The sequence below is a fragment of the Harmonia axyridis genome, chromosome 4 (assembly GCF_914767665.1).
Source record: "Harmonia axyridis chromosome 4, icHarAxyr1.1, whole genome shotgun sequence".
NCBI classification, from domain to species: Eukaryota; Metazoa; Arthropoda; class Insecta; order Coleoptera; family Coccinellidae; genus Harmonia; species Harmonia axyridis.
The window spans coordinates 20965005-20990697 of NC_059504.1; the positions used below are offsets into that span (position 1 = coordinate 20965005).

General features: G+C 37.8%; 1 protein-coding gene across 2 annotated transcripts in view; it reads left to right on the forward strand.

Annotated features, from left to right (window-relative positions):
* LOC123678825 (myosin-VIIa) overlaps positions 1–25693 on the forward strand; it is a 53800-nt gene that overhangs the window by 21971 nt on the left and 6136 nt on the right. Inside the window, exons 5-13 of one of the 2 annotated variants that reach the window (XM_045616061.1) lie at positions 584–1147; positions 3265–4736; positions 6653–7191; positions 7256–7360; positions 10326–10543; positions 11509–13351; positions 15792–16221; positions 19700–20386; positions 22098–22365. In XM_045616061.1, the coding sequence (XP_045472017.1) occupies positions 584–1147; positions 3265–4736; positions 6653–7191; positions 7256–7360; positions 10326–10543; positions 11509–13351; positions 15792–16221; positions 19700–20386; positions 22098–22365 (6126 nt within the window). The remainder of the gene's footprint in view (positions 1–583; positions 1148–3264; positions 4737–6652; positions 7192–7255; positions 7361–10325; positions 10544–11508; positions 13352–15791; positions 16222–19699; positions 20387–22097; positions 22366–25693) is intronic. The other variant, XM_045616063.1, reaches the window with a different exon arrangement.

Genomic DNA, 25693 nt, shown 5'->3' on the forward strand with positions numbered 1-25693 from the left:
TTTTTAACACTACTCTTTCCGCAATTTGAAATCCCCTCTAAACAAATGAAAAGTTACACTGATCGGGATCAATTTCATAACACTTTCCTAATGACGAGAAAATAAAAAAAAAACCTCTCCATAAAATTTCGAGTTATTTCTCAAGAGATTGGATGATAATGATCATTCCATTGTAAATATGTGAATTTAGAAAAAATGCTGCGTCTTCTTGCCATGAACACCTACAGAAAATTCAGTCGTGTATCTTCTTGCATTTCATTAGCTCTTTCTGCAAAATGTTCGTTATTGTAATTGATCCTTCTGAGAAGCTCTATAGATAAATTTTTTGATAACTTTAGACATTGACATTATGTGAAATTGTTTCGTGTCCCCAAAAGATTATTGTAGTATTTACTAATGATTACTAGACTACTAGTTCTTCTAAATTAATCCTAGTACTCAGTAGTCAATACAACAAGAACATTGACATATTAAACACAACAAGATGAAGATTAGTCGATCAGTGTAACATTGTAAAAAAACCCCCAACAACCAAACGAAAACTGTATTCGCTGCCTTTAAAACCACAATATTTCTTCTCCAGACCTACACCGGATCCATCCTGATAGCTGTGAACCCTTACCAAATACTGCCCATCTACACGGCGGACCAGATAAAGCTATACAGGGAGCGCAAGATAGGCGAACTACCTCCACACATCTTCGCCATCGGCGACAACTGCTACAGCAACATGCGTCGCTACCGTCAGGACCAGTGCATCGTCATCTCCGGAGAGTCAGGAGCTGGCAAGACGGAGAGCACCAAGCTGATCCTCCAGTACCTGGCGGCCATCAGCGGCAAACACAGCTGGATCGAGCAGCAGATCCTCGAGGCCAACCCCATACTGGAGGCCTTCGGCAATGCCAAGACGGTCCGTAATGACAACAGCTCCAGGTTCGGCAAATACATCGACATACATTTCAACACGGGAGGAGTTATAGAGGGAGCTAAGATCGAGCAGTATCTGCTGGAGAAGAGCAGGATCGTTTCGCAGAACCCGGAGGAGAGGAACTACCACGTGTTCTACTGTGTCCTGGCCGGTTTGGGAAGGGAGGAGAAGATGAAGCTGGAACTGGGAGATGCGCAGCAGTACAGGTATCTGACTGGGGTGAGTTTTGGCTTGTTTTGTTGTTAGGGTTAGAATCCCGGTGTGTTTAGATTTGGCAATTCTTCTGTGTCCATCTGGCTTGAACTGGATAAGGTTTATCCAATGTTGTAAGTTCCCATTAAGGATTCTAGAAATAATCCAGCTAATCAGACGATTGAAGAAGATTTGGGAGGACAATTTCATATCAATAAACCTGTAAGATTCTACTATTGCTTTCTTGTCCGTTTCTTCTTGTCCCCGAACCTAAAAGGAATAAGTTGGTATCGTCTAGTTAATGTATCGGCTTTCTGTTTTTGTTTCCTGAATAACTCATCCAGCTAATATCCTCCTGACAACTTCAAAGGTAGTATCTGATTGTAAATATATTTCGAAAGTATGTATGTATTTTTGCCTGAAAATGAATCTATCCATTCTGATAATTCTATTCGTTCTACTACATCCACTTTTCAAATGGTCTAGTATCTAGACACAAGGATACTACTAGTGATGTTTTAGTTAAATTTATGTAACCCATGATGAGTAACTCCAACTGTTTTGATGTACTCAACGAACCAGATATATCTGGGATGTTCAAGTTAAAGTAGATTAAAACTACTTTGTTTTTGTAAATGGAAACGGTGTCCATTTGGATACATATTTCTATAGAATGATGTAAATACTATTTTAAATAAGAATGTATAGTGTTAAGAGAACATCCCAACCACCTGCTATGTGAATTGAAAGAATTAATACTGAAGGTTCCAACATATTTCCTCTCCATTTGGAAGCTATGAGAGGAATAATGAGGATATCTGTCTCTACTATACTCGTACAGCCTTTTCTTTAAGATCTTTCTGAAGAGGACCCTAAAATGATTAGAACAGTGGTTCCCAAAAATTTTTTTCGTGGACTCCTTTCTTAGCTTTACTGGTTTTGGTGGATACCCTTAATGTGTATACATTAAGGGTATCCATGTAGATACCTATGTATATAGGTATCTACAACCTTCTTATTTAGTTCAGAATTGCTTGGAAAACTTAAGAAATGGATAAAAAATTATATTCGGTAAAGACGAATAACATTTTCTTGTGCATTATAGAAATTCCAGGTATTATTTGATAACGTTGAATATTTTGGAATAACACAATAAAATTGGATACTTTGAGGATTGAATTTTAGTCCTACGCAGTTTCGCGCAGCTTGGTGAGCCGATATTTTTGTTATTTACAATTGAAACCAGAAAAATTTTCGTGGACCCTTATTTGTTCTTCTCGACACCGTGGACCCCCTTCGCATCTCCTGTGGACCCCTAGGGATCCACCTAGACCACTTTGGGAATCACTGGGTTAGATGCTTGAAAATAATAATAATTCCCAACAAATAAAAAAGATACAGTTCAGAATCCCGGAATGTGAAAATGAAAGACACAATTAACCCTATGCAACAATTATATGATGAATTCGAAAGATAGAATGTATCTGGTCATATCCTGTCGATAATCAGTAACACGTGAAAATATATCTTACTGTACCTTATAATTTTCACATGAACATAATAATAAATTTTAACAACTCGTTTACAATATAGAACTAGGCAATTTCTTTAAGTCTAAAGTAAACGTGTTAATGTGATTAACATGGAAGAAATCTCGGAATCAAGTACAGCAATAACAAGATTAATACACACACATAATACTCACGTTTCGATAGTTAGAAAGATGACCTTGATTGTATATTTGGCTGTATCATTGATGGATTTCAAAAAAGAACTATCCTAATCGATATCAAACAAAGCAATGTAGATCTTATAAGAAATTTTTTTAGGATTTAAACTATTTCCTGAATGCATAGATGATCAACCTTCCCAAGTCTTTACTTTAGTCTTGTTTTTCTGCTTGATTAAAAATCTTAATTTTTTTAGAACCCCATCACTTTAGTGGCCACATATTTTAGATTCTTAGGCAAGAAATTATATCAATTTTTGCTTGATGCAGGGAATTGTTATTGATTTTCAAGAAGGCTCTGATTTATTATGTTTTGGAACGAAGGCAAAGACAAATCATAGAAAATATTGAACCAATAATTTCAACATTCCTGTGAATGCTCCAATTCATTCTATTCATCATCAAACTTTTCCAGGGAGGATCCATAACCTGTGAAGGCAGAGACGACGCGGCAGAATTCGCGGACATCAGGAGTGCCATGAAAGTACTTTTGTTCTCCGACCAAGAAATATGGGAGATTCTCAAACTCCTAGCCGCCATCCTCCACATAGGCAACATCAAATACAGAGCAACAGTAGTCGATAACCTAGATGCTACCGAGATTCCAGACCCTACCAACGTCCACAGGGTGGCCAATCTTCTAGAAGTTCCTCCGCAACCCCTCATAGACGCCCTAACTCAAAGAACCCTCTTCGCTTACGGAGAAACCGTAGTCTCCACCTTATCCAGGGAGCAGAGCGTGGACGTTAGGGACGCCTTCGTCAAAGGCATCTACGGCAGACTTTTCATCCTCATCGTCAAGAAGATCAACAGCGCGATCTACAAGTCCAAGGAGCGCCAACGCACCTCCATCGGCGTCTTGGACATATTTGGCTTCGAGAACTTTGCCCACAACAGCTTCGAGCAGTTCTGCATCAACTACGCCAACGAAAACCTCCAACAGTTCTTCGTCCAACACATCTTCAAGCTGGAACAGGAGGAGTATAATCTAGAGGCCATAAACTGGCAACACATCGAGTTCGTAGACAACCAAGACGCCCTAGATCTGATAGCGATAAAGCAGTTGAACATCATGGCGTTGATAGACGAGGAGAGCAAGTTTCCTAGGGGTACGGACCAGACGATGCTGGCTAAGCTGCATAAGACGCATAGTAACCACAGGAACTACCTGAAGCCGAAGTCAGACATTAACACATCGTTCGGTCTCAACCACTTCGCCGGTGTGGTGTTTTACGACACCAGAGGGTTCCTGGAGAAGAACAGGGACACCTTCAGCGCCGATCTTTTGCAGCTAATCACCATTTCAAGGAACAAGTTCTTGCAGCAGATCTTCGCGGACGATATAGGTATGGGGTCGGAGACCAGGAAACGTACCCCGACACTGTCCACGCAGTTCAAGAAGAGCCTGGATTCGTTGATGAGAACCCTATCCAACTGTCAGCCGTTCTTTATCCGATGCATCAAACCAAACGAAAACAAGAAACCGATGCAGTTCGACAGGAATCTGTGTTGTCGACAGCTCAGGTACTCCGGTATGATGGAGACCATAAGGATCAGGAGGGCCGGTTATCCTATAAGACACGCCTTCCGCGACTTCGTGGAACGTTATAGGTTCTTGATTCCAGGGGTGCCACCTGCCCACCGTACTGATTGCAGGGCGGCAACTTCAAAGATATGCGCCGTTGTTTTGGGCAAGTCCGACTACCAACTGGGACATACCAAAGTGTTTCTCAAGGATGCTCATGATTTGTTCTTGGAGCAGGAGAGGGATAGGGTGTTGACGAGGAAGATATTGATCTTGCAGAGGTCTATAAGAGGCTGGGTGTACCGTAGGAGATTTTTAAGGTTAAAGGCTGCAACGATTATCATCCAAACTTACTGGAAAGGGTATGTAAAAATTGTGTCCATCATAATATAATATAATTAGTCGCTAGGGATCTCTGCATAGAAAAGGCTAGTAGTAGTATTGTTTTGGCTTCAAGATGAATTTTTTGTGAAATAATACACTTTCTCCAACGAATAAATCAAGGTTCAAGGCTTTTTTCAGTGCAAAGAGGTCGATTAAAGTCACTACTTTTCTTCAAAGTATACCATCAATTGAAATCTCAGAGTGGTGAAGAGGAAATGAGAATGAGCTTTTTTGCGCTTCATTCATTCGCCAATTGCAACCTTGGAGACCCGAAGTATATGTGTGGCCCCAAGTGTTTGAATTTGTAATTCTTTATATCCATGCAAAGTTTCAACTCGGTCGGATCGATCTTGGTTCGTTTTTATCTCCTTGAATTTTCTAGTCTGATGATTATCAACACAATTATGCACAAATCTTGATTTGGTTATTCTACATATACATGCATCCCAATCAGAATTGTAACCACGCAAATGTTAGGTATTTATTTACCAAGTTTCTGAATAAATAGTGATTTAGAATCAACATTCCATTTTTTAAATTGCAACGATTTTGCACGCTTCAATTCATGTTACGCTACTGGAATTTTCAAAGACGCGGTGGTTTGTCGATTCGTCGTGTGTGGTTGGTCGTCGGTGAAGCACCAAAGGATGGGCGTATCTAGAGGAAGAAACTAGAGAGAATTTTCTGAAAGATTTTTAATAATTATCGAGACTTTAGGAAAGATACCTACCTTGTTTTAGATTTCAGCCATTACTAGTTTACTTTGAAATTTAGAATTTAATTTATCGGCGAGAATTGTTTCGGGATTCTCACACTTCCCGTGGGTTTAGAACAACAGAAATCTCTCTTGGTATTGAAAAATATCAAGAAGTACAACCTCCCTTTGGATTAAACAATTAAAATCTGCATTGCGATTGAAATATCGTAAAGAAGAACTTCCTTGAGATATAGAAGGTGGAATAGTACGTACGTTAAACCACTTTAGTTCCTGAAACTGAGAGAATACCTGCGTAATACCTGGTGTGATTACATCAACTTCAATGGGAATTGGGTACTATAGCTTCCAGCTAAGATCTGGTGTTTAGAAGGCTGAAAATAATCTACAGAAGAGGTTCCATCCTAATAGCACAGTAATTCCTTAAAAACTGATTTAAGTCAAATTTTTATTTCAATATTATTTGTTTAGAGTGAAAAGAATGGTTTTATATATTTTAATTTTATTAAATTTGTAAAAACCTGGGTAGGAGTTTTGTTGCCAAATAAGCCAAACCACCCCTAGAAATCAGTCATTGGCATCAGTCATGGGCAATTGTAACGTTACAATATCCTTTTCGAATTTATTATGGTTCTATTTATGCGATCAACATAAAATTTTAACGGAGCACTGAATTATAATTCTTCAGCCAAATGCAAATTTTCATTTCTTTCGAATCTACAGTTTTGAAATGAACAAAAATATAAAATTTTGAACAGCCATATTTACGAATCAAAATTTCGGAATATAGAAAGTCAAGTACGGATCGAGATATTGAATGCTACATTTGTTGTTGTTTGAAAAATGGATAAAACCAATTTTTGTATATTGATAAAACACTGTATTTTGATGGGAAAAAATAGTGTGCAAGCAAAGCAATATGGTTTGATTGGAATGATTGCCAAAGTTGAATATTTCGAAAGCAAAGGGGAATCTTTCAAGAGAAAAGGTATTGAAAAGTAAGAGTGTTGAAAATTGTTTTTACTGATGAGACTTGGGGCTTGTTGAATGAAGTGTTAAAGTTGTGCTAACTTGAAAATATTTTCAAAATACTTTTTCAACATTATACAGAATGTCTAATGTGTTCCACGAAGAAGAATGTTATTTCTATTTTCCCCTTATTTATTCTCATTATTTCAGTTACATCCAGAGGCAGAGGTACAGAAAGATGCGTGTAGGTTACATGAGATTCCAAGCTTTGATTCGAGCAAGGGTCTTATCCCACAGATTCAGACATCTCCGAGGACACATCCTAGGCCTACAGGCCCATTGCAGGGGCTACCTGGTGAGAAGAGAATACGGTCACAAGATGTGGGCCATCATAAAGATCCAATCCCATGTCAGGCGAATGATTGCGCAGAGGAGGTTCAGGAAGATAAAATACGAGGAAAGACACCACGTGGAAGCGTTGAGGTTAAAGAAACAGGAGGAGAAGGAGCTCAAGAGCGCCGGTAACAAAAGAGCCAAAGAAATAGCCGAACAGAACTACAGAGAGAGAATGTACGAGTTGGAGAGGAAAGAAATGGAATTGGAGATGGAAGACAGGAGAAGGGTAGAGATTAAGAAGAATCTCATAAACGACGCTGCAAGGAAGGCCGATGAGCCCGTAGACGACTCAAAATTGGTGGAGGCCATGTTTGATTTCTTGCCGGATAGCAGCAGTGAAACAGCGACACCTGGTGAGTTCGTGATGATGGTATCAAGCAGCCTATCTTTATATTTTCTTTTGTGTGAATGTTTTAGGTTCTACTTCTTTTAGCTCAATGAAAAAAGTTGTTTCTACCGGTGGTCTGTTTCGGAAGAGAAACGAAGGAAAATCCTACAGTGATGATAGTTCACAAAAACAAAGTTTGTCGATATTTTCAAAAATACTATGCTGTTTCGACGTTCGACGCTTTTTTTGTGTCAATACGTGAGAGTTTCTGAGACATTATTATCGATACTTCCCAAACCTCATCATAAATAGGCTTTTCCTTAGATCACGGCATTTCCACATATTTCCTAAAAAAGTGAAACTTCTAGACTAAATATTTCATTTTATTGGAGCGATTTCATTTTGTTGAGATGAGAAAATGACTGTGTCGAAATCAATTGGAAGAATTTATTTGCAACTAGAAAAAAAATATTTCTCTATTCATCCACTATTTTCATCAATTAATATTCTGAAAACAATAAATATAATGATTTCAGCTTGCGAATTTCCTGAAAAAGTACAGAATATCGCTTTTACAATTTCCGCAAGAATTTTTTCTACTCGAAATCTAATTGGGTACTGGTTTTGACAATTCATTGGCTTGGTCATGGGCCTAGTAGTTCATTGAAACTCTCACTGAGACTATATCATCTCATGAACAATCAATTGTCAACGGAAATACGACCTCTAGAAGTTTCACTTCAAAAAATATTTCTTAATTTAATTTAGTTATACATGGTGTTTTCAAATCTGAGGTAGAAAGGAAAATGAGGGATTCCTTGAATAATAAACATTGGCCCGCAAATGCTTTGTTTTAGAGATACTGGGTGTTTCTTGTGGTCCTATATTTTTGTGATTATTGAACCAGTTATATTTAATGATTTTTTTGGGGTGCTGAATCTGAATCCAAAGTGTGCCACCAACATTCTGTGACAGAACAAAGAAATTAAAAAAAAGTGAAAACATTTCAATTTTTGGCAGTTTTTTGCATATAACTCGGCAAATATCAATTTCTCGTGTATGACCTTCCTATACGAAAGTTTTAATTTGAGTACTGTATTGTATGAATACGACGGCATTATCTCCTCAATATATTCATGTAGGCTTGGTTAATCGATCGTCTAGAGGTATGATATGATTGACTTTGTTGGATTTGTAATAATTAAACTCTTTTGAATTATTTACATCTATTTACATAGTCACAATTATACAGTACAAACTCAGTATTGAGAAGATCTTTATTACGTCTTAATTACAAGTTTCTCACTACGGTACTGAATTTCGTCTTTAACTCTAGTTTTAATTACTCGAAACGTCTTGGATTATCATGTCTTCGTCGTACTTCAAGTTTTCGGTCGTCTCGTCTTTAACTTGTTCGCGACTCGTCTTAATCTAGTCCGCGAAACGTCTTTTCGTCTTACGTCTTAAGTTGACCGCCCGAACTTGACTCGTCTTCGGCTTAAGTTAAACTGTACCCGTCTTCGGTTTAATTTGAACTGTGCACTCTGCCGATTGGAACTACTCTCTCTCGAATATAGACCTCCCTTCTCTCGGTTTGACCACACCCTTAGGGGAAGGTACCTTCCCGTAGTCCAATAAGAGCTTTTGCCGTACCACCCCCGAAGATCTTCGCGGATTCCTGGAAATCGAATATTCTAGAAGGACTAGAACCTGAGAAACAGATGTAACACATCTGGTACAACCGTCTTATTCTCGACCTCAGTAAATCTCTTAAGTTTTACAACCGACATGACACATCTTCGACACCCCGAAGAATAACAATTCCTTTTTACATTATGTACAATAACAATTCGTTCCCTGTAAATCGATTGAAACTGTCATGCCCTCGGCACTAAAAGAAACTAATAGGTCTCCAAGCATCCGGTTGACCATCTCAATTCGTTACAGGGAATAATAACTGGATCCTACATTCATTGAAATCAATATAAACAAATAAACTAAATTTCAAAAGGTGATTTTGAAAATGCTTTTTTTCAAAAATATGATGACTTTATAGTTTAAACCCATTTGAATTGTATTGGAAGAAGAAATTATTGAGTAGAAGACATACCATTGCCCATTAAAATAAATTGAAGTTTTGCAGTGGAAAAAGTGAATTTTTGTGAAGACAGAGATGAAACATGCATATTCCAACTATCGTTTGAGCCAGAACGACTTAATAAGAGAAATTTGTAGAAAATTTTACATACTTTGCTTTTGTATAGAAAGGTTATTCACAGAAAATTGATATTTTCCAAGTTACATGCAAAAAATTAAATTTTTACTTTTTTGCATTTTTTCAATGTTCCGTCACGAAATTTTGGTAACAAAACTTAGATTCAGATTCGTCACCCCAAAAAAGAATTTGATCCAGAACGGTTCATCGGACGAAAAACTCAATGAAAAAAATTTTATATACTTTTTGTCTGTAAAGAAAGATCATTCACGAAAAATTGATATTTTCCGAGTTATATGCAGAAAACCACCAAAAAATAAAATTTTTCACCTTTTCCCGTCACAAAATTTTGGTGGAAAACCTCAGATTCGGATTCAGAACCCCAAAAAATATATTAAATCGAAGAAATCAAAACTACCCCAAAACTTTCCTGTGAAAAACCCATATTGACTGGACGACAAAACTAGAAGAAACCAAAAAGTGTAGTATTGGACCAAATTTTCTTACTACCAACGGTACACAAAAAGAACGTTCTGGAACAGATTTGCATTCAAAATTAGCATCAAATGATGAAAACTTTAAATTGGAATATTTATTTAAATTTTGAGAAGGGAAAAAGCTATAAGAAAAAACCCTTGAAAAATTCACACTATAACTGTATCTCGAAAACAAAGCGTTTGCGGGCCCATGTTTATAGAACTTTTTTTTTAAATGATAAATTGATCATTTCGTTTGTACCTCCAATTCAGCAACACCCTGTATGTATTCTGACCTGTAGACAATAATTAAGCTTGAATTCATCTTATTGTGCTATTTTGAGGAATTTTCAATGTGCAATATTATAATCATTACTCATGCTGCGTGATGTAGTGTTGGAAGCCTTGCTCTACTACAAATTTTCACTTCACCAACGAACATTTTCAGTAATCTGTTTGTTGTTACAGGTCGTGAGACTTCGGTGTTCAACGATTTGCCGTCTCAACCATCAGAAAACGAGATCATAAGTCCTATGCATACTGGTTCCGACGATGAAGAAGATTTGTCCGAGTTTAAGTTCCAAAAATTCGCAGCCACTTATTTCCAAGGAAACGTAGGACATCAATACTCCAGAAAACCTCTGAAACATCCTTTGTTACCTCTACATACACAGGGCGATCAATTGGTAAGTTCCATACTCATCCTTGGGAGACTGAGTTTTTTGTGGTATCCATAATGCTTTTTTCAAGGAAATCATAGATTGTGAGAGGATACTGTTCAAAATAATAATAATTTTATTGATCCTTTGGGACAACCATGCAATTTTATTTTTCGGCCATTTAATTGGTAAAATATCAATAAACCAACAATCAGGTCATATTCTCCAAAGTAACACTTCACTCAATAAGTGCCAGGCCTAACCAGTAAAATCATATGTTTCCTTAAAAAGTCTACTTAATTCGTTAACATAGTCATTTTCAAGTGTTACACATATAATCCAACGCCTCTTACTTTTCTGTTGAAAGATTCATCTGCTTTCGAAAGAGGCTTCAACTTAACAAGGCATTTGCTTTGATTATACAGTATGTTTTTCCATAAAAGAGCAATGTTTTAGCAATACCAGAAAGTCTGTTTTATCCATTTTTCAAACAAGAACAAATATAGCGTCAGTATCAAACCTTCAATATTTTCCGAAATTATGGTACGCATCCTTAGAGCTGTGTACTATCTAATAATAAAAAATTGTTTGGCCATTTGTGAGCCAGGCCCAAGATTTATTAAAAGATGTGGTACTTTGACTTTTGAGGCCAAAGAATAATGTATTTATCGAAACTTTTATTTTTAGTTATTTTTCCACGGTACATTTTATCTAATATTAGATCGCCAACATCAATGATGGAATATTTCTCAGTGAATCATCTAAGAGCTCTTTAAGATACATCCAAAGTTGATTTTATTCTCGATTGAGTTTCATTTTTTATCATAAATTTCGATTCATAACAAGAAGAACTCAGAAAAAGTATCCACACCCATATAGTCGAAAAAACGCTATAAATATGGCTAAAAATCCAGTCTCCCTTAGACCCCTTCTCTCGTCTTTCAACCAAAAACCTCTAAGAATTCATTTCCTAACGACAATATTACTTTAAGGCCGCCCAGGCGCTCTGGATAACGATCCTGCGTTTCACTGGAGACCTACCTGAACCCCGCTACCACACAATGGAACGCGACAACACCTCCGTGATGTCCAAGGTCACCGCCACACTGGGCCGAAACTTCATACGTAGTAAAGAATTCCAAGAGGCCCAATTGATGGGCATGGAACCTGAGTCGTTTCTCAAACAGAAACCTAGGTCCATACGCAACAAACTGGTCTCGCTAACCCTCAAACGTAAAAACAAGCTGGGTGAGGACGTAAGGAGGAAACTACAAGACGAGGAATACACCGCCGACAGTTACCAGAGTTGGCTAGAGTCCAGACCGACCTCAAACTTGGAAAAACTACATTTCGTGATCGGTCACGGTATCTTAAGAGCCGAATTGAGGGATGAGATATACTGTCAGATATGCAAGCAACTGACGAACAACCCTTCCAAGTCTTCGCACGCAAGAGGTTGGATATTGCTCTCCTTGTGCGTGGGTTGCTTCGCTCCTTCAGAGAAATTCGTAAACTACCTCAGAGCCTTCATAAGAGAAGGCCCGCCGGGATACGCCCCCTACTGTGAAGACCGACTCAAGAGGACCTTTAACAACGGTACTAGAAACCAACCTCCCAGCTGGCTGGAACTCCAAGCCACCAAATCCAAGAAACCGATAATGTTGCCCATAACCTTCATGGACGGCAACACCAAAACCCTACTCGCCGATTCCGCCACCACTGCTAGAGAGCTCTGCAACCAACTATCCGATAAAATAGGCCTGAAAGACCAGTTCGGGTTCTCCTTATACATAGCTCTTTTCGATAAAGTCTCATCTTTAGGAAGTGGCGGTGACCACGTGATGGACGCCATCTCTCAATGTGAGCAATATGCCAAAGAACAAGGGGCTCAGGAACGCAACGCCCCTTGGAGGTTGTTCTTCCGTAAGGAGATATTTGCGCCTTGGCACGAGCCGGGAGAAGACCAAGTAGCTACCAATTTGATATACCAACAAGTGGTACGTGGAGTTAAATTTGGGGAGTATAGATGTGATAAGGAAGAAGACCTAGCGATGATAGCTGCTCAACAATATTATGTCGAGTACGGTCCTGATATGAACCAGGAGAGACTGTTAACGCTGCTTCCAAGCTACATCCCGGATTACTGCTTGACGGGAGTCGAGAAGGCTATAGATCGATGGGCAACCCTGGTCGCCCAAGCTTACCGCAAGAGTTACTACGTGAAAGAAAAGGCTGAATCTCTTAGAGTAAAAGAAGACGTAGTAAGTTACGCCAAATTCAAATGGCCTTTACTCTTCTCGAGGTTCTACGAAGCCTACAGGAACTCCGGTCCTAATCTCCCCAAAAACGACGTGATCATAGCGGTGAACTGGACGGGTGTCTACGTGGTCGACGACCAGGAACAGGTACTCCTGGAGTTATCCTTCCCGGAGATCACTTCCGTGGCTAGTCACAAGACCAACAAGGTCTTCACCCAAACCTTCAGTCTGAGCACGGTTAGAGGCGACGAGTTCACCTTCCAGAGTCCGAACGCCGAGGACATCCGGGACCTGGTGGTCTACTTCCTGGAGGGTCTGAAGAAGAGGTCGAAGTTTGTGATCGCGCTGCAAGACTACAGGGCGCCCGGGGAGGGGTCGAGCTTCCTGACGTTCCTAAAGGGTGATCTGATTGTATTGGAGGAAGACAGCACGGGAGAGACGGTGTTGAACTCTGGCTGGTGTGTGGGGAGGTGTGAGAGGACTCAAGAGAAGGGGGATTTCCCGGCAGAGACGGTTTATGTGTTGCCGTGCATGTCCAAGCCGCCAAAGGAGATCTTGATGCTGTTTTCTGCGGAAGGTAAGTCTTAGTTTGAATCAATTCTAAAACTTCTGCCTATTAAATATTCAATTCCTTTTAACAGTCTGAAAGGTGAGACTGCTATGTTACATTGGCGCAAAAAAAAGTGTAGGTTTCGAATATCACCTGTAATAAATTCAAACAGTGAGATTCTAAGACTAATTTTCTCCGAATAGTGTTATTATTACCCTGTTAGACAAAATTCCTTCTCGGGTTTTTCAAAATTTATGCAAAATCATATTAAACAAGAACTGATGTTGGAGTTTGTTAGATACCAGAAGCTCCTTGAAATTATCAATATTTTCATGTTTACTCAAGATTGAGAGTGAGAATTGAAGAAAAAATGTTCGAATATATTAATTCTTCACTCTATGGAAACGTAATCCATCTTCTCTTATTGGGGTTATAATAAGTATAAAGGAGAAAGAAAAAGCTATCTATGTCGACTCCTAGTCTTTTATTAAAATTGCTGCATATGGTTCGATCTCTCAAGAGATCATCTTCTAATTCAAAAGAAAATAAACAAGTTCAATCATTGCTCTATTTGATTTCGTTTGAATCAGTAGGGACTGGAGCCCTGCTACAGCAATCATTGCCCTGTTTGGTTCCTTTTGAATTAGTAAAGCCTGAAGCCCTACGAGCAATCATTGCTCTGTTTGTTTTCTTTTGAATTAGTAGGGCGTGAAGATGCTGTGTATGCACCCAAATCCACGTAACGTTCAAACAACATGCAATAGCAAATTGCATATTCCAACCATGGCTTTGTTATTCAGCTTGTATGGTCAAATTGGAGAGACCTATACAGGGTGCCCCGGGGAGAATGCGACAAACGAATACCATAAATTAAGGTCATCATGGAGGACCCGTATCAAGATGTTTCAATCGCCTGAGTGCCTTCGTTGGGGATATACAGGGTGATGTTCATCTTATAAGTGAAATTTTACAGTTCAATAACTCTTTAACTAATCGACCGAATAATTTCAAATTTTGAAGTTTTGTCAACCTTTCCTATCGCCTTCCTTCAATATTTCTGAATTCGAGTAAATCTAATCCGGACTAGAAAAATTTCAGACTTTTCCTATATTCGTGAATATTGGATCACCCTGTACGTGAACATTATGATTTTTTCTCATTTTCGGAACCACAAAGAATCAATTCATTATAAAAATTCTAAATCTCTGCTTGGTACGGTCATACAAGGTGATCAATAAACATTCCCTTATGAGGGACATATTTTTAGTCCAATAACTCTTCAACAAATCCACCGAATAATTTCAATTTTTGAAGTTTTTCGCCCTTTACTATCGCCTTCCTTCAATATTTCTGAAATCGAATAAATCAGATCCGGACTAACAAAATTTTAGACTTTTTCTATTTTCTTGAATATTGGATCACTCTGTACGTCAATATCATAATTTTTTTCGTTTTCGTAACCACAACGAATTAATTCATAATCAACATTCTAAAACTCAGCTTGCCACCGTCATACAGGGTACCAATAAACATTCCCTTATGAAAGAAGTACAACCGATTCAACCGAATAAGATAGCGAAATCTGTGAAACAACTATATCATATCAACGTGCTCAAAAATGCATTAAAATGAAGGAATATAATTTTGAACAATATCTGCTGAACTGAAAATATTATATTTTTGATTAATTGTTTTCAAGATCAAATATTTTCATTTTATTTGCTGTTTTTGTTCTATTCTTTATCCAGTTTGTTGATTGAAAGTTTTCCTAAATAATTTGAGGAAAATTTAGGTGAGACATTCGTGAAGGGTGAAACAACTTCAATTTTCGAGATAATTCTACCGATAAATTCAAGATATCTTGAACTATGAAATTTCTTTCATGAAGAAATGTTTATTGATCACCCTGAATAATGGCGCCAAGCAGAGATTTAAAATTTTTATTATGAATTAATTCTTTGTGATTACGAAAACGAAAAAAAATCATGATATCAACATACAGGGTGATTCAATATTCAAGAAAATAGAAAAGGTCTCAAATTTTCCTAGTCCGGATCTGATTTACTCGATTTCAGAAATATTGAAGAAAGGCGATAGTAAAGGGCTACAAAACTTCAAAATTGAAATTATTCGGTGGATTTCTTGAAGAGTTATTGAACTAAAAAAATTTCACTCAAAAGGGAATGTTTATTGATCACCCTGTATGACCGTGCCAAGCCGAGATTTGGAATTCTTATAATGAATTGATTCTTTGGGGTTCCGAAAACAGAAAAAATTATAATGTTCACGTACAGGGTGATCCAACATTCACGAAAATAGGAAAAGTCTGACTTTAATTCATGGTATTCGTTTGTCGCATTCTTCCCGGGACACCTGTATAATACGTTGTGTATAGATCAGAAAATCCTTCAAATTAACTTCTTGTCAATTTTTCAAGGGCGTAGTAACGATATACGTATTTTTCTAGGTGCAGAACACGGGAGGTACCTCAGCAGGCAATACTCAATGAATGGTCTGGACAACAGGGAGAACAGACCCCATACCTTAGCCGAATACTCAATAGACCACTTCAGGCCTCCGATGAAGCGGACTATGTCCAAAGCCTTAACTCTCACGTCAGGTCGAAGAGGAGGAACTGCAGATGACCTGTGGAGGCATAGCAGGGAGCCCATCAAGCAACCTCTACTGAAGAAGTTGCTCAGTAAAGAGGAGTTGGCGGAAGAGGCTTGTTTTGCCTTCACCGCCATCTTGAAGTACATGGGAGACCTGCCTTCCAAAAGGCCAAGATTAGGCAACGAGTACACCGACCACATCTTCGACGGTCCTCTTAAGCATGAGATACTTAGGGATGAAATATACTGCCAGATCATGAAGCAGCTCACGGAAAACAGAAATAGGTAATAAATTATGTCTATCACTTTCAAAGACAAAATTCATCAGATTAGATGATATTTCTTCTGTTTTATATGAATTGTCAATGTACGACGTTAGGTCCTTCCACATAATATTCGATAGTTTTAGTACAAACTTCAAAACCAATTCAGAATTTAATTTTTCATAATACAACTCATTCCCAATCTTCATTAGTCAGTCGCCATATATGAGCACAGGTTCCATCGTTCTGGCTCTTGTTTTACATGTGCAGTAAAAACCTTCAACTGGATCTTCGATTTCGTCTTCATCAATGTCAATACTTGACTTGTACTTTATCCATAGTTGATGGTTGGTTCGTCTTGTGAAGCGTGAATGCATTCGCATCCGTTAATGAACCTCTCCATATCTAAAGTTGTCAATTTCCAGGATTCCAGGTTTAACTCTTGCCATTTTATCTTAATATAAAAAGGAGCCAAATTGATCAATGAATCCACCAAAGGCCGTCTAGTTATTTGAATTCGCCAATTGCCTTACTTGTCATTAGTATATTTTAGATTAAGATTTTATTAAAGGGTTTCGTTGCACTGTGACCCATTGTGTCTTTGTGCCTCCCGTCAGAGCTATTCTCGCCATAGCGTGATCTACAGCTCGCCTTCCAGTTCCGGAGTTCCAATGAACTCCAGTATCTGGGATGGCTTCAAAGAAGTTACTTCCTCACTTCTACAAGTTTCTTATTCAAAGCAGATTGTGCGTTGGCTAGTGATGTCGAAGCATTCCGTCACCAGGTGATCCGGAGTTTCTTCCTCCTCCCCACAGAATCTGCACTCGTCATTTTCTGCTAGACCCATTCTCATGAGGCGTTTCCTAAGGTGACAATGCCCTGTGAGGAATCCAGTGAGGAGGTGTAGTATATTCTTGCTAAGATCCAGATACTTCTTGGATCTCGCAGTGTCAATTATTGTATTTACGCTTCACAAGACGAACAAACCATCAACTATGTATAAAGTACAGGTCAGGCTATGGCATCGATGAAGACGAAATCGAAGATCCATTTGAAGGCTTTTAGTGGACATGTAAAACAGGAGCCAGAACGTTGGGAAGCTGTGTTCATATCGCAAGCATTTTATCGTTTCTGAGATACGCGCGTCATCAACTGAACTACGTTTAAGATGCCACCTCACGAAACACATTGCAATACCTTTAAGTTGATGACAAAAATAAATTATCAAAAAGGAACAAAATTATCCAACGATGCTGACTGAATACTGCTTCAGAGCAGAGAGACTTGCTGGATAATATGCCATTCAAGAATGCAGTTTACATTCTTTCGCTTCAAATATTCCAATGAAAATAGAAAAATAATAAACGAATAATAAAAATAAAACATTATATGCGCAAAATTGCTAAGCAGTTACGTTTTTTGCCTACTCATGTAACTCATAAGTAGGGACGATAAATACCCCAAAAAAATTTAAGAAACCTTATCGATCAATGATGAATAACCCTTCTAGACACAAAGTAGGGAGAAAATATTCAAATATGTTCCTTGGGTCAAAAGTTATGGAGTAATAAAGTTTATAGCTTTTATCGCTATGTCTACATTGAATACCCAATAACTTGAGAACCAGCTTTGACTAGAGAATTCAGAAGATCTTTTCTTATTGAAGGCATAAAGATCTACAAAATACTAATATTTGACATTAATCGGTAACCATTCTTCATACATTCAAGTGCCTGGTCCTTTCTGTAATCTGAACTAGGGCTGGGACTTTTTCGCCTTTTTGTATTCGAATATTCATTCATAAATTTATTCGATTATTCGAATAATTCATTCAAACAAATATTCATGCTTGACTATTCATGAGTAGTCATGAATATTCAACTATTCGTTGATTATTCAGTGATTATTCAATGATTATTCACTGATTATTCAATGATTATTCAGTGATCATTCAATGATTATTCAGTGATTATTCAATGATTATTCAGTGATTATCCAATGAATATTCAGACAATATTCAGTGATTAAACTCATGTTTTAATGAACAAATAAAATCCGAGCGTTTTGAGGAGTGAATATACCCTTTGCGACGTGGTATAATCGTTTTGGTGTGACGTCACACACCGCCATTTTTGGTTCTCCTGTCAGTGTTCGGAATCCAAACAAATAAATTGTCATTCAAATTAGTACGGTCTCGTTGAAGGAATTGGCTTATTTTCATGAATAAGAGTATTTGAGATCTAGCAAAAAATATGCATAAATATTTAACAGATCTATTTAACGAACAGGTAATATTGAACAAAGTTTACTATAATCTAATGCATAAATGTAAAAACGTTCGTTATTCCTGGAAAAGTCGGGAGTATCCTGGTTTTACCGAAAAAATTGTCCTATTTTTATAATCAAATTGTCGTTTGGTAAATACAGAGTTTTTTTCATCACATGAGAACGTACAAAATACAATAGACGCAGTAAAACCTTCACAATCTACATAGACCCTTTACAGGTCTAGAGGTACAAAAAGAATGATGAAGCGGATTCTGAGAACATTAAATTCTTCAAGAATACACTTCGTGATCAATTATTCGGAATTTTCAAAAAAACTTTGTTTTCTGATTCAGTTTTGTTAGGGAAGGATGTTACATCAGTCGATGTGTGTACATTTTAAGACCATATATTCAAAAGAAAATAATGATTCGTCGGTTCGCAATTCAGAATACATAAAACAATATTTGACCACTGAAATAGAGCAATATGTCTAGAAATAGCAATACATACTGAATAGGAAGGCAAGGTTACATTTTCGAATGTAGAATCTTGTATTACTATTATTAGAACTCTTTATTACTAAATTCATATGTTAGAATCTTATATTCCATTTTTATATGTTTTCATTGATGAAATCCAAATTTTATTAATTTTTCTTTGGCTGAATACCTTTTTGTACTACTATTAAATGAATAATTTTAATTCAATTGTATCTATCAATTTCAATTTTATGTAATTTCCAGTAATTTTAATATTAATAAAACGATTTGTCCGTAGTGAATCACAAAACCTTGTTTTAATCATTCCTGAATAGTGAGTCAAGTGATCATTCAAACTTTCATTCGTTACTTCATAAATATCGAACTACTCACTGAATAGAAAACTATTCACAGATTATTCATGAATAGAAAAGTAGTCATTGATTATTCAACTATTCAGTGAATACTCGACTATTCACTGATTATTCATGAATAGAAAAGTAGTCATTGATTATTCAACTATTCAGTGAATACTCGACTATTCACTGATTATTCATGAATAGAAAAGTAGTCATTGATTATTCAACTATTCAGTGAATATTCATGATTATTCGAATAATGCAAAATGCAATTATTCGAATAATCATTCAATGATTATTCGAATATTCAAATCATTCATTCATGATTCCCAGCCCTAATCTGAACCATTGATGTAACTCGATCATCACTTAATATCACTCTATCAACTTCCAGGTTATCAGAAGAGCGTGGTTGGGAACTAATGTGGCTTGCAGCCGGCCTGTTCACCTGTTCCCAAAACCTCCTGAAGGAACTGACGGCCTTTCTGCGCAGCAGGCGTCATCCCATAGCCCAAGACGCCCTTCAAAGGCTGCAGAAGACGTTGCGCAACGGTCAGAGGAAGTATCCCCCTCACCAAGTCGAGGTGGAGGCCATTCAACACAAGACCACGCAGATATTCCACAAGGTCTACTTCCCGGACGACACGGACGAAGCCTTCGAGGTGGACTCCAGCACAAGAGCGAAGGATTTCTGCCAAAACATCAGCCAGAGGCTGAGCCTGAGATCCAGCGAGGGCTTCAGCCTGTTCGTCAAGATCGCGGACAAAGTCATCTCTGTACCCGAGGGAGATTTCTTCTTTGACTTCGTCCGCCATCTGACCGACTGGATCAGAAAGGCAAGGCCTACTAGGGACGGCATAACGCCGCAGTTCTCGTATCAGGTATTCTTCATGAAGAAACTTTGGACTAACACGGTTCCGGGGAAGGATAGGAACGCGGATCTCATCTTCCACTTCCACCAAGAATTGCCCAAGTTGGTCAGGGGCTACCACAAGTGTTCCAAGGAAGAGGCCGTCAAGTTGGCGGCTCTGGTTTACAGGGTTAGGTTCGGAGAGAGCAAACAAGAACTGCAAGCTATACCGTAAGTTTTGATATCGCATTGTTTATATGTTTCATGTTTTTTCGTTGAGTAGAATCGAGTGGTTTCTATTTTTAGAATTAGAGTTAATTGTTTGTTTTTTTTTTTTTTGGGTAAAGCCCTCTTTGTAGTGAACTGTATTGGGTGTCCCAATTTCATTGCCTAGTGAAGAGATCTCAGAATCTTTTTGAGCTATAAAAAAATGAATGGCACATTGTCGGGTACGATTTTTGGAAAAATCAATGTGCCGAAAGTTAAACTGTTTTCAAGGTATAAGAGAAAATTGGAAAATGGCCGGAAATGAAAAGTTCTCATAACTTCTTCATTACTGGTGCTATAAACATGAAACAAAAACATCCAACACACACTTTTTGCAGTAGAATCCATTGGTGTAATAATTTGTTTTATTGCAATTAGTTTTGAAGTTATAAAACAAATTGTGTTATTTTAGATGTAGACCATAATAATAGTATCAGGTGTACAACTTTGCTACCGCAGATTTAAAATAGGTGGTTGTAGCGGTAGTGTAAATAAATAGATCGTCGATGTCATACAATAAGTTTAGGTATCTTCAAACATAACGCCATCTAAATATTAGTCGATTTGTGTCTGCATCATAAAGTTATTCTCGATTAAACATGTCAGATTACGGGCCAAATTCTCGTCATTTGCGGGAAGTTTTAATTTTCTGCTTTAGTATCAAGAAATCTACGGCTGAGGCTAATCAAAAGCTCTTAAACACCTCTGGTGAGGCTGCTATTAGTGAAAGAATATGCCGAGAGTGGTTTCAACGCTTCGAGAACGGTGGCTTTGACGTCGAAGACCAGCATGGCGGAGCATGGCGGTGGAAGAAAGAATAAGGTTTTCGAAGATGCAGAATTGGAGGCAGTACTTGATCAAGACTTGTGTCAAACGCAACAAGAATTGGCAGGATCATTGGTAGTGACGCAACAAGCCATTTCAAAACGCCTGGAATTCATGAGAATGCTTCAGAAACAAGGAAATTGGGTGCCGTACGAGTTGAAGCCGAGAGATGTTGAACGGCGTTTGTTTGCTTGTGAAAGGCTGCTTCCAAGGCAAAGATGGAAGGGATTTTTCATCGCATTGTGACTGGAGACGAAAAATGGGTTCATTACGATACTCCCAAAGTCATGCTCAGTGTTTGGCAGGACCAGCTCGGCGTAGTGTATTATGACTTGATAAAACCGACTGAAACAATCACATGCGATCGTTATCGAATGCAATTAATGCGTTTGAGCCAATCATTGAAAGACAAACGGCCGCAATACAACGAGACATGAGAAAGTTATTTCACAGCATGACATTGCTCGACCCCAAGTTGCGAAATTGGTCAAGACATACTTGGAAACGTTGAATTGGGAAGTCGTACCCCACCCGCCGTATTCTCCAAACTTTTCTCTCTCGGACTATCACTTATTTCGATACATGACACACGGCCTGACTGACCAGCACTTCCGGTCTTATGAAGAAGTAAAAAATTAGATCGATTCGTGGATCGCTTCAAAAGATGGTAGTGACCAGCGATGGACATTAATTTGAATCATAAATGTATGTTCTTTACGATAAAGCCTCGAATTTCGAAAAAAACGGCGGAAGCAAAGTTGTATGTAACAGTTTGTTTTTGATGGGATCTCCTGCTCCATCGAGACCTTATTATGTTGAATAATTTCTGACAATTCTTTTTTTTTTTCAGTCAAATGCTCAGAGAGCTCATACCCAACGATCTGGTGAAAGTTCAAAGCAGCAACGACTGGAAGAGGTCCATAGTTCAGGCTTACAACCAGGACGCTGGTATGAGTCCTGAGGATGCCAAAATCACCTTCCTCAAAATCGTGTACAGGTGGCCTACCTTCGGTTCGGCCTTTTTTGAGGTTAAGCAGACCACCGACCCCAACTATCCGGAGATGCTGTTGATCGCCATCAACAAACACGGGGTCAGCCTGATCCATCCACACACAAAGGTAGGTCTGACTTTATTGATGATGACGTTTTTCAGGTTTTTTCGGAATTCACTTTTATTGGTAACATAGGGTGTTTTTTTTTCGAGGTATATAACTTTAAGTTGGCATTACTGTTCAAGATGGCGACCGATTTAACAGCTGTCAAGTGATTTATTCTCAGTTTGGTTTGGCAATTCATCATGTATAGACTCACGGCTGAACAACGCTTGCAAATAGTGCAATTTCATTTCGAAAATAATGGTTCTGTGCGGAATACGTATCGCGCACTACGTCCATTTTCTTTTGTTTAGCGATGAAGCGCACTTCTGGTTGAATGGCTACGTCAACAAACAAAATTGCCGCATTTGGAGTGAAGCTAATCCTCAAGTGTATGTCGAAACACCGGTACATCCAGAAAAACTGACTATTTGGTGCGCTTTATGGGCTGGTGGAATCATTGGTCCGTACTTCTTCAAAAACTATGATGGCCAGAACGTTACAGTCAATGATGATCGGTATAAAGCCATGATTACTAACTTTTTCATTCCTGAATTGAACAACCATGATGTCCAGGAGCTGTGGTTCCAAAAAGACGGCGCAACATGTCTATAGCTCTAAAAAAAACACCCTTTTTAAATGGGGCAAAAGCGGAAAGCTAAAAAGAGTTCACAAATCGTTCGATGTTAATTGAAGTGTTAGTAGCCATACTCAGCTGAAGGAGTTAATATTAAGTTTACGAAATAATTGTTGAGGTAAATGAATATTGCATAGATGTAGTTATTTTGCGGAAACAATAGTTATTTGTTTTTCAGGCAGCAAAGTAGTAGATTGCCAGGCGGCTGATAGTTCATAGCCCAGCGTAGCCTGGCTAAGAATTGAGCCAAGGCAGTCAATCAATTTTGCTGCCGAGTTTAACATATATTTGTTTTAGATTGTTTATAATGATAGTAGGATATTGTATTTGCAAATTATTACAATTCCCACAATATTTTTATTTTTCCTGTAGGGATTAATTGAAACGAAATTTGATAGAAATCGCAATTGTTGGAATGGTTGGTTTCTATGGAAATGTATATGTCCATGATAATTATAGTTTGACTACTTATGAAATATCTAACAGTTTTTCGAAAAAATATCAAATATATTTATATTATGGACAGTGATAGCGATTTAAAAGTACTTACTCCTCCAGAAATAAGGAAGGTGGTAAAAAATATTGATTGTCAGAAAATGACGAATGTTTTATTCGCATTGAATATAATCAATTCGCTGCCTAGGCAGGAAAAGTAATACTTTGCTGATTGATATGTGTCTGCAAAACCAATATTTGCTGTCAATCGGAGAAAAAGTTATTTACATACAGTACAGGCAACGATACGTCTCAATGGTGTAGATATCTAATCTTCTCTTTCTTTATCAGCCTTTCGAAATCCACTCCTGGATATAGGCCTCCCCTCTCCTCTATCTCTAGCTACTCTATCTAATGTCTGCTTCTTTTATGGAGTCTCAGTCTTCACTGCATAATATGTCTTGTCAAACGAGTGTCGTCTTGTCGTGCAATGTAAACTGCCCAAGTCCATTTCATCATGGTAGCAATTCGTTTTATTACATCTTTCACCTTTGCACGCCATCTGATATATTCGTTTCTTAGGCTGATGCCTAGCATTAGTCTCAAGATGGCCCTTTGTGTTGTTCTGATCTTGTTAGCGCTGCTGCAAGTTAGAGTAATCCTCTCTAGCCTATATGTGAGGACCGGGAGAATGAGACTGTTGAAAACTTTTGAGTTCAAGTTCAAGTGCAGCTGAGTTTTGAATTTCGGCTTGCTGGTTTTCTATTTCCAGTTTTATCTGATGAACTGAGAACACTTAATCCTGGACCCTTTCAACCGTTTGGTTAACTATCTGAATTTGCCTTTCTTCTGGTGTTACGATTTTAGTCTTTGTCAGGTTCATTATCCGACTTTTTCCGTAGTTGTTCTCAGCTTCAAAAGCATTTGTGTAGTGTGCAACTACAAAATCCCTTTAGTCAAACAAATATAGTATGGTGCGGTCATTTGAACAATTCCTTTTCTAATATCCCTTTGAGGAAAGAGGGTACGAGTAGGCGTGTTCGAAGTTATTATATCTAGATTAGGTAATTAGTATTTTATAGGAAACGAAAATAATGTTTTTTTTATATTTTTATTTATCATGATTTTAATTCGACTACGTTGATCAATGTTTTCATATCAAATTAAATATTAATTGGCCTTAGGCTGAACAACAAAATGAAATTATCATTCTAAAAACATCATGAATGATGTTTTCGTGATGCTTGGCGGAATTATTATTCCGTCCATATTCTTATTTGTATACGATCGCTCCGTTGGAGCATTATTCTTTATTATTATAATTAACATAATTTATTATGTTGTATGGTTTATCCTCTCTAATTTTGTATTTTCATGCCATGCGTGCAAATCATTAGAGAAGTGTTGTTCACGCTCTAAGCTAGTTACGAACCTCACGAAGTCCGCTGAAAATATTTGTGTGTAGGTAATTTTTTACAGGGTGCTCTTTCGGATTCATTATCAATAGTTTCAGAAGTATCATTGGTCTGGTGGTAAGGACCTGCGTTGTGTAAACAACCTAAAATACTTCGGAAAGAAAACTTATTGAGAAGTATGGATTAAAATAGATTATCTCGTTATTGGTTTATACAGGGTGGCCCCTTTTTTAATGGGATTGTATTGGTAACTTTTAAACCATAAGAGTTAGAAGGTCGGTCAAATGGAGAAAAAGTTGCATGCATAGAAGCATTATCAAGCAGTTCAAACAAATCGAGATTATCAGGGCCGGTTATTGAGATATCATAAGAAAAGTAAATTCTGTCATTTCGATTTTTCTTTTTTTCCCACTTCATTTCAAATATTATTTTATTCGACAGTAAATTATCCTCAATTTGACTTAATCAGATTTCGTATCCAACGTATCGTACTGGGCCACCCTCAACCTCATTTTTTTCAATACGGACCTGCATATTTTATGACACTTTTCGAAATAACTTTTAACGCTGAATTCAACGAAATATCATACAATGTCATTCAAAGTTGATTTTCAGGTGATTTTGACCCTTATCCAATTTTCTTTGGGTCGGATCTGTATTACATTTAGGTACCTTTAGTTTAATTAACAACATGCAATACATTTCGATGAGAAAATCAACTTACTCATCTTGAACTAAATGGAACATATCAGAATCAAAGCAAGAAACCAGTAATAACTATTTACATATTTCCATTTTCATTTGTTCCATTGAAACAAATTACAGAATCGAACTTTATTTTGAGATCATTACGATATAATTTTTG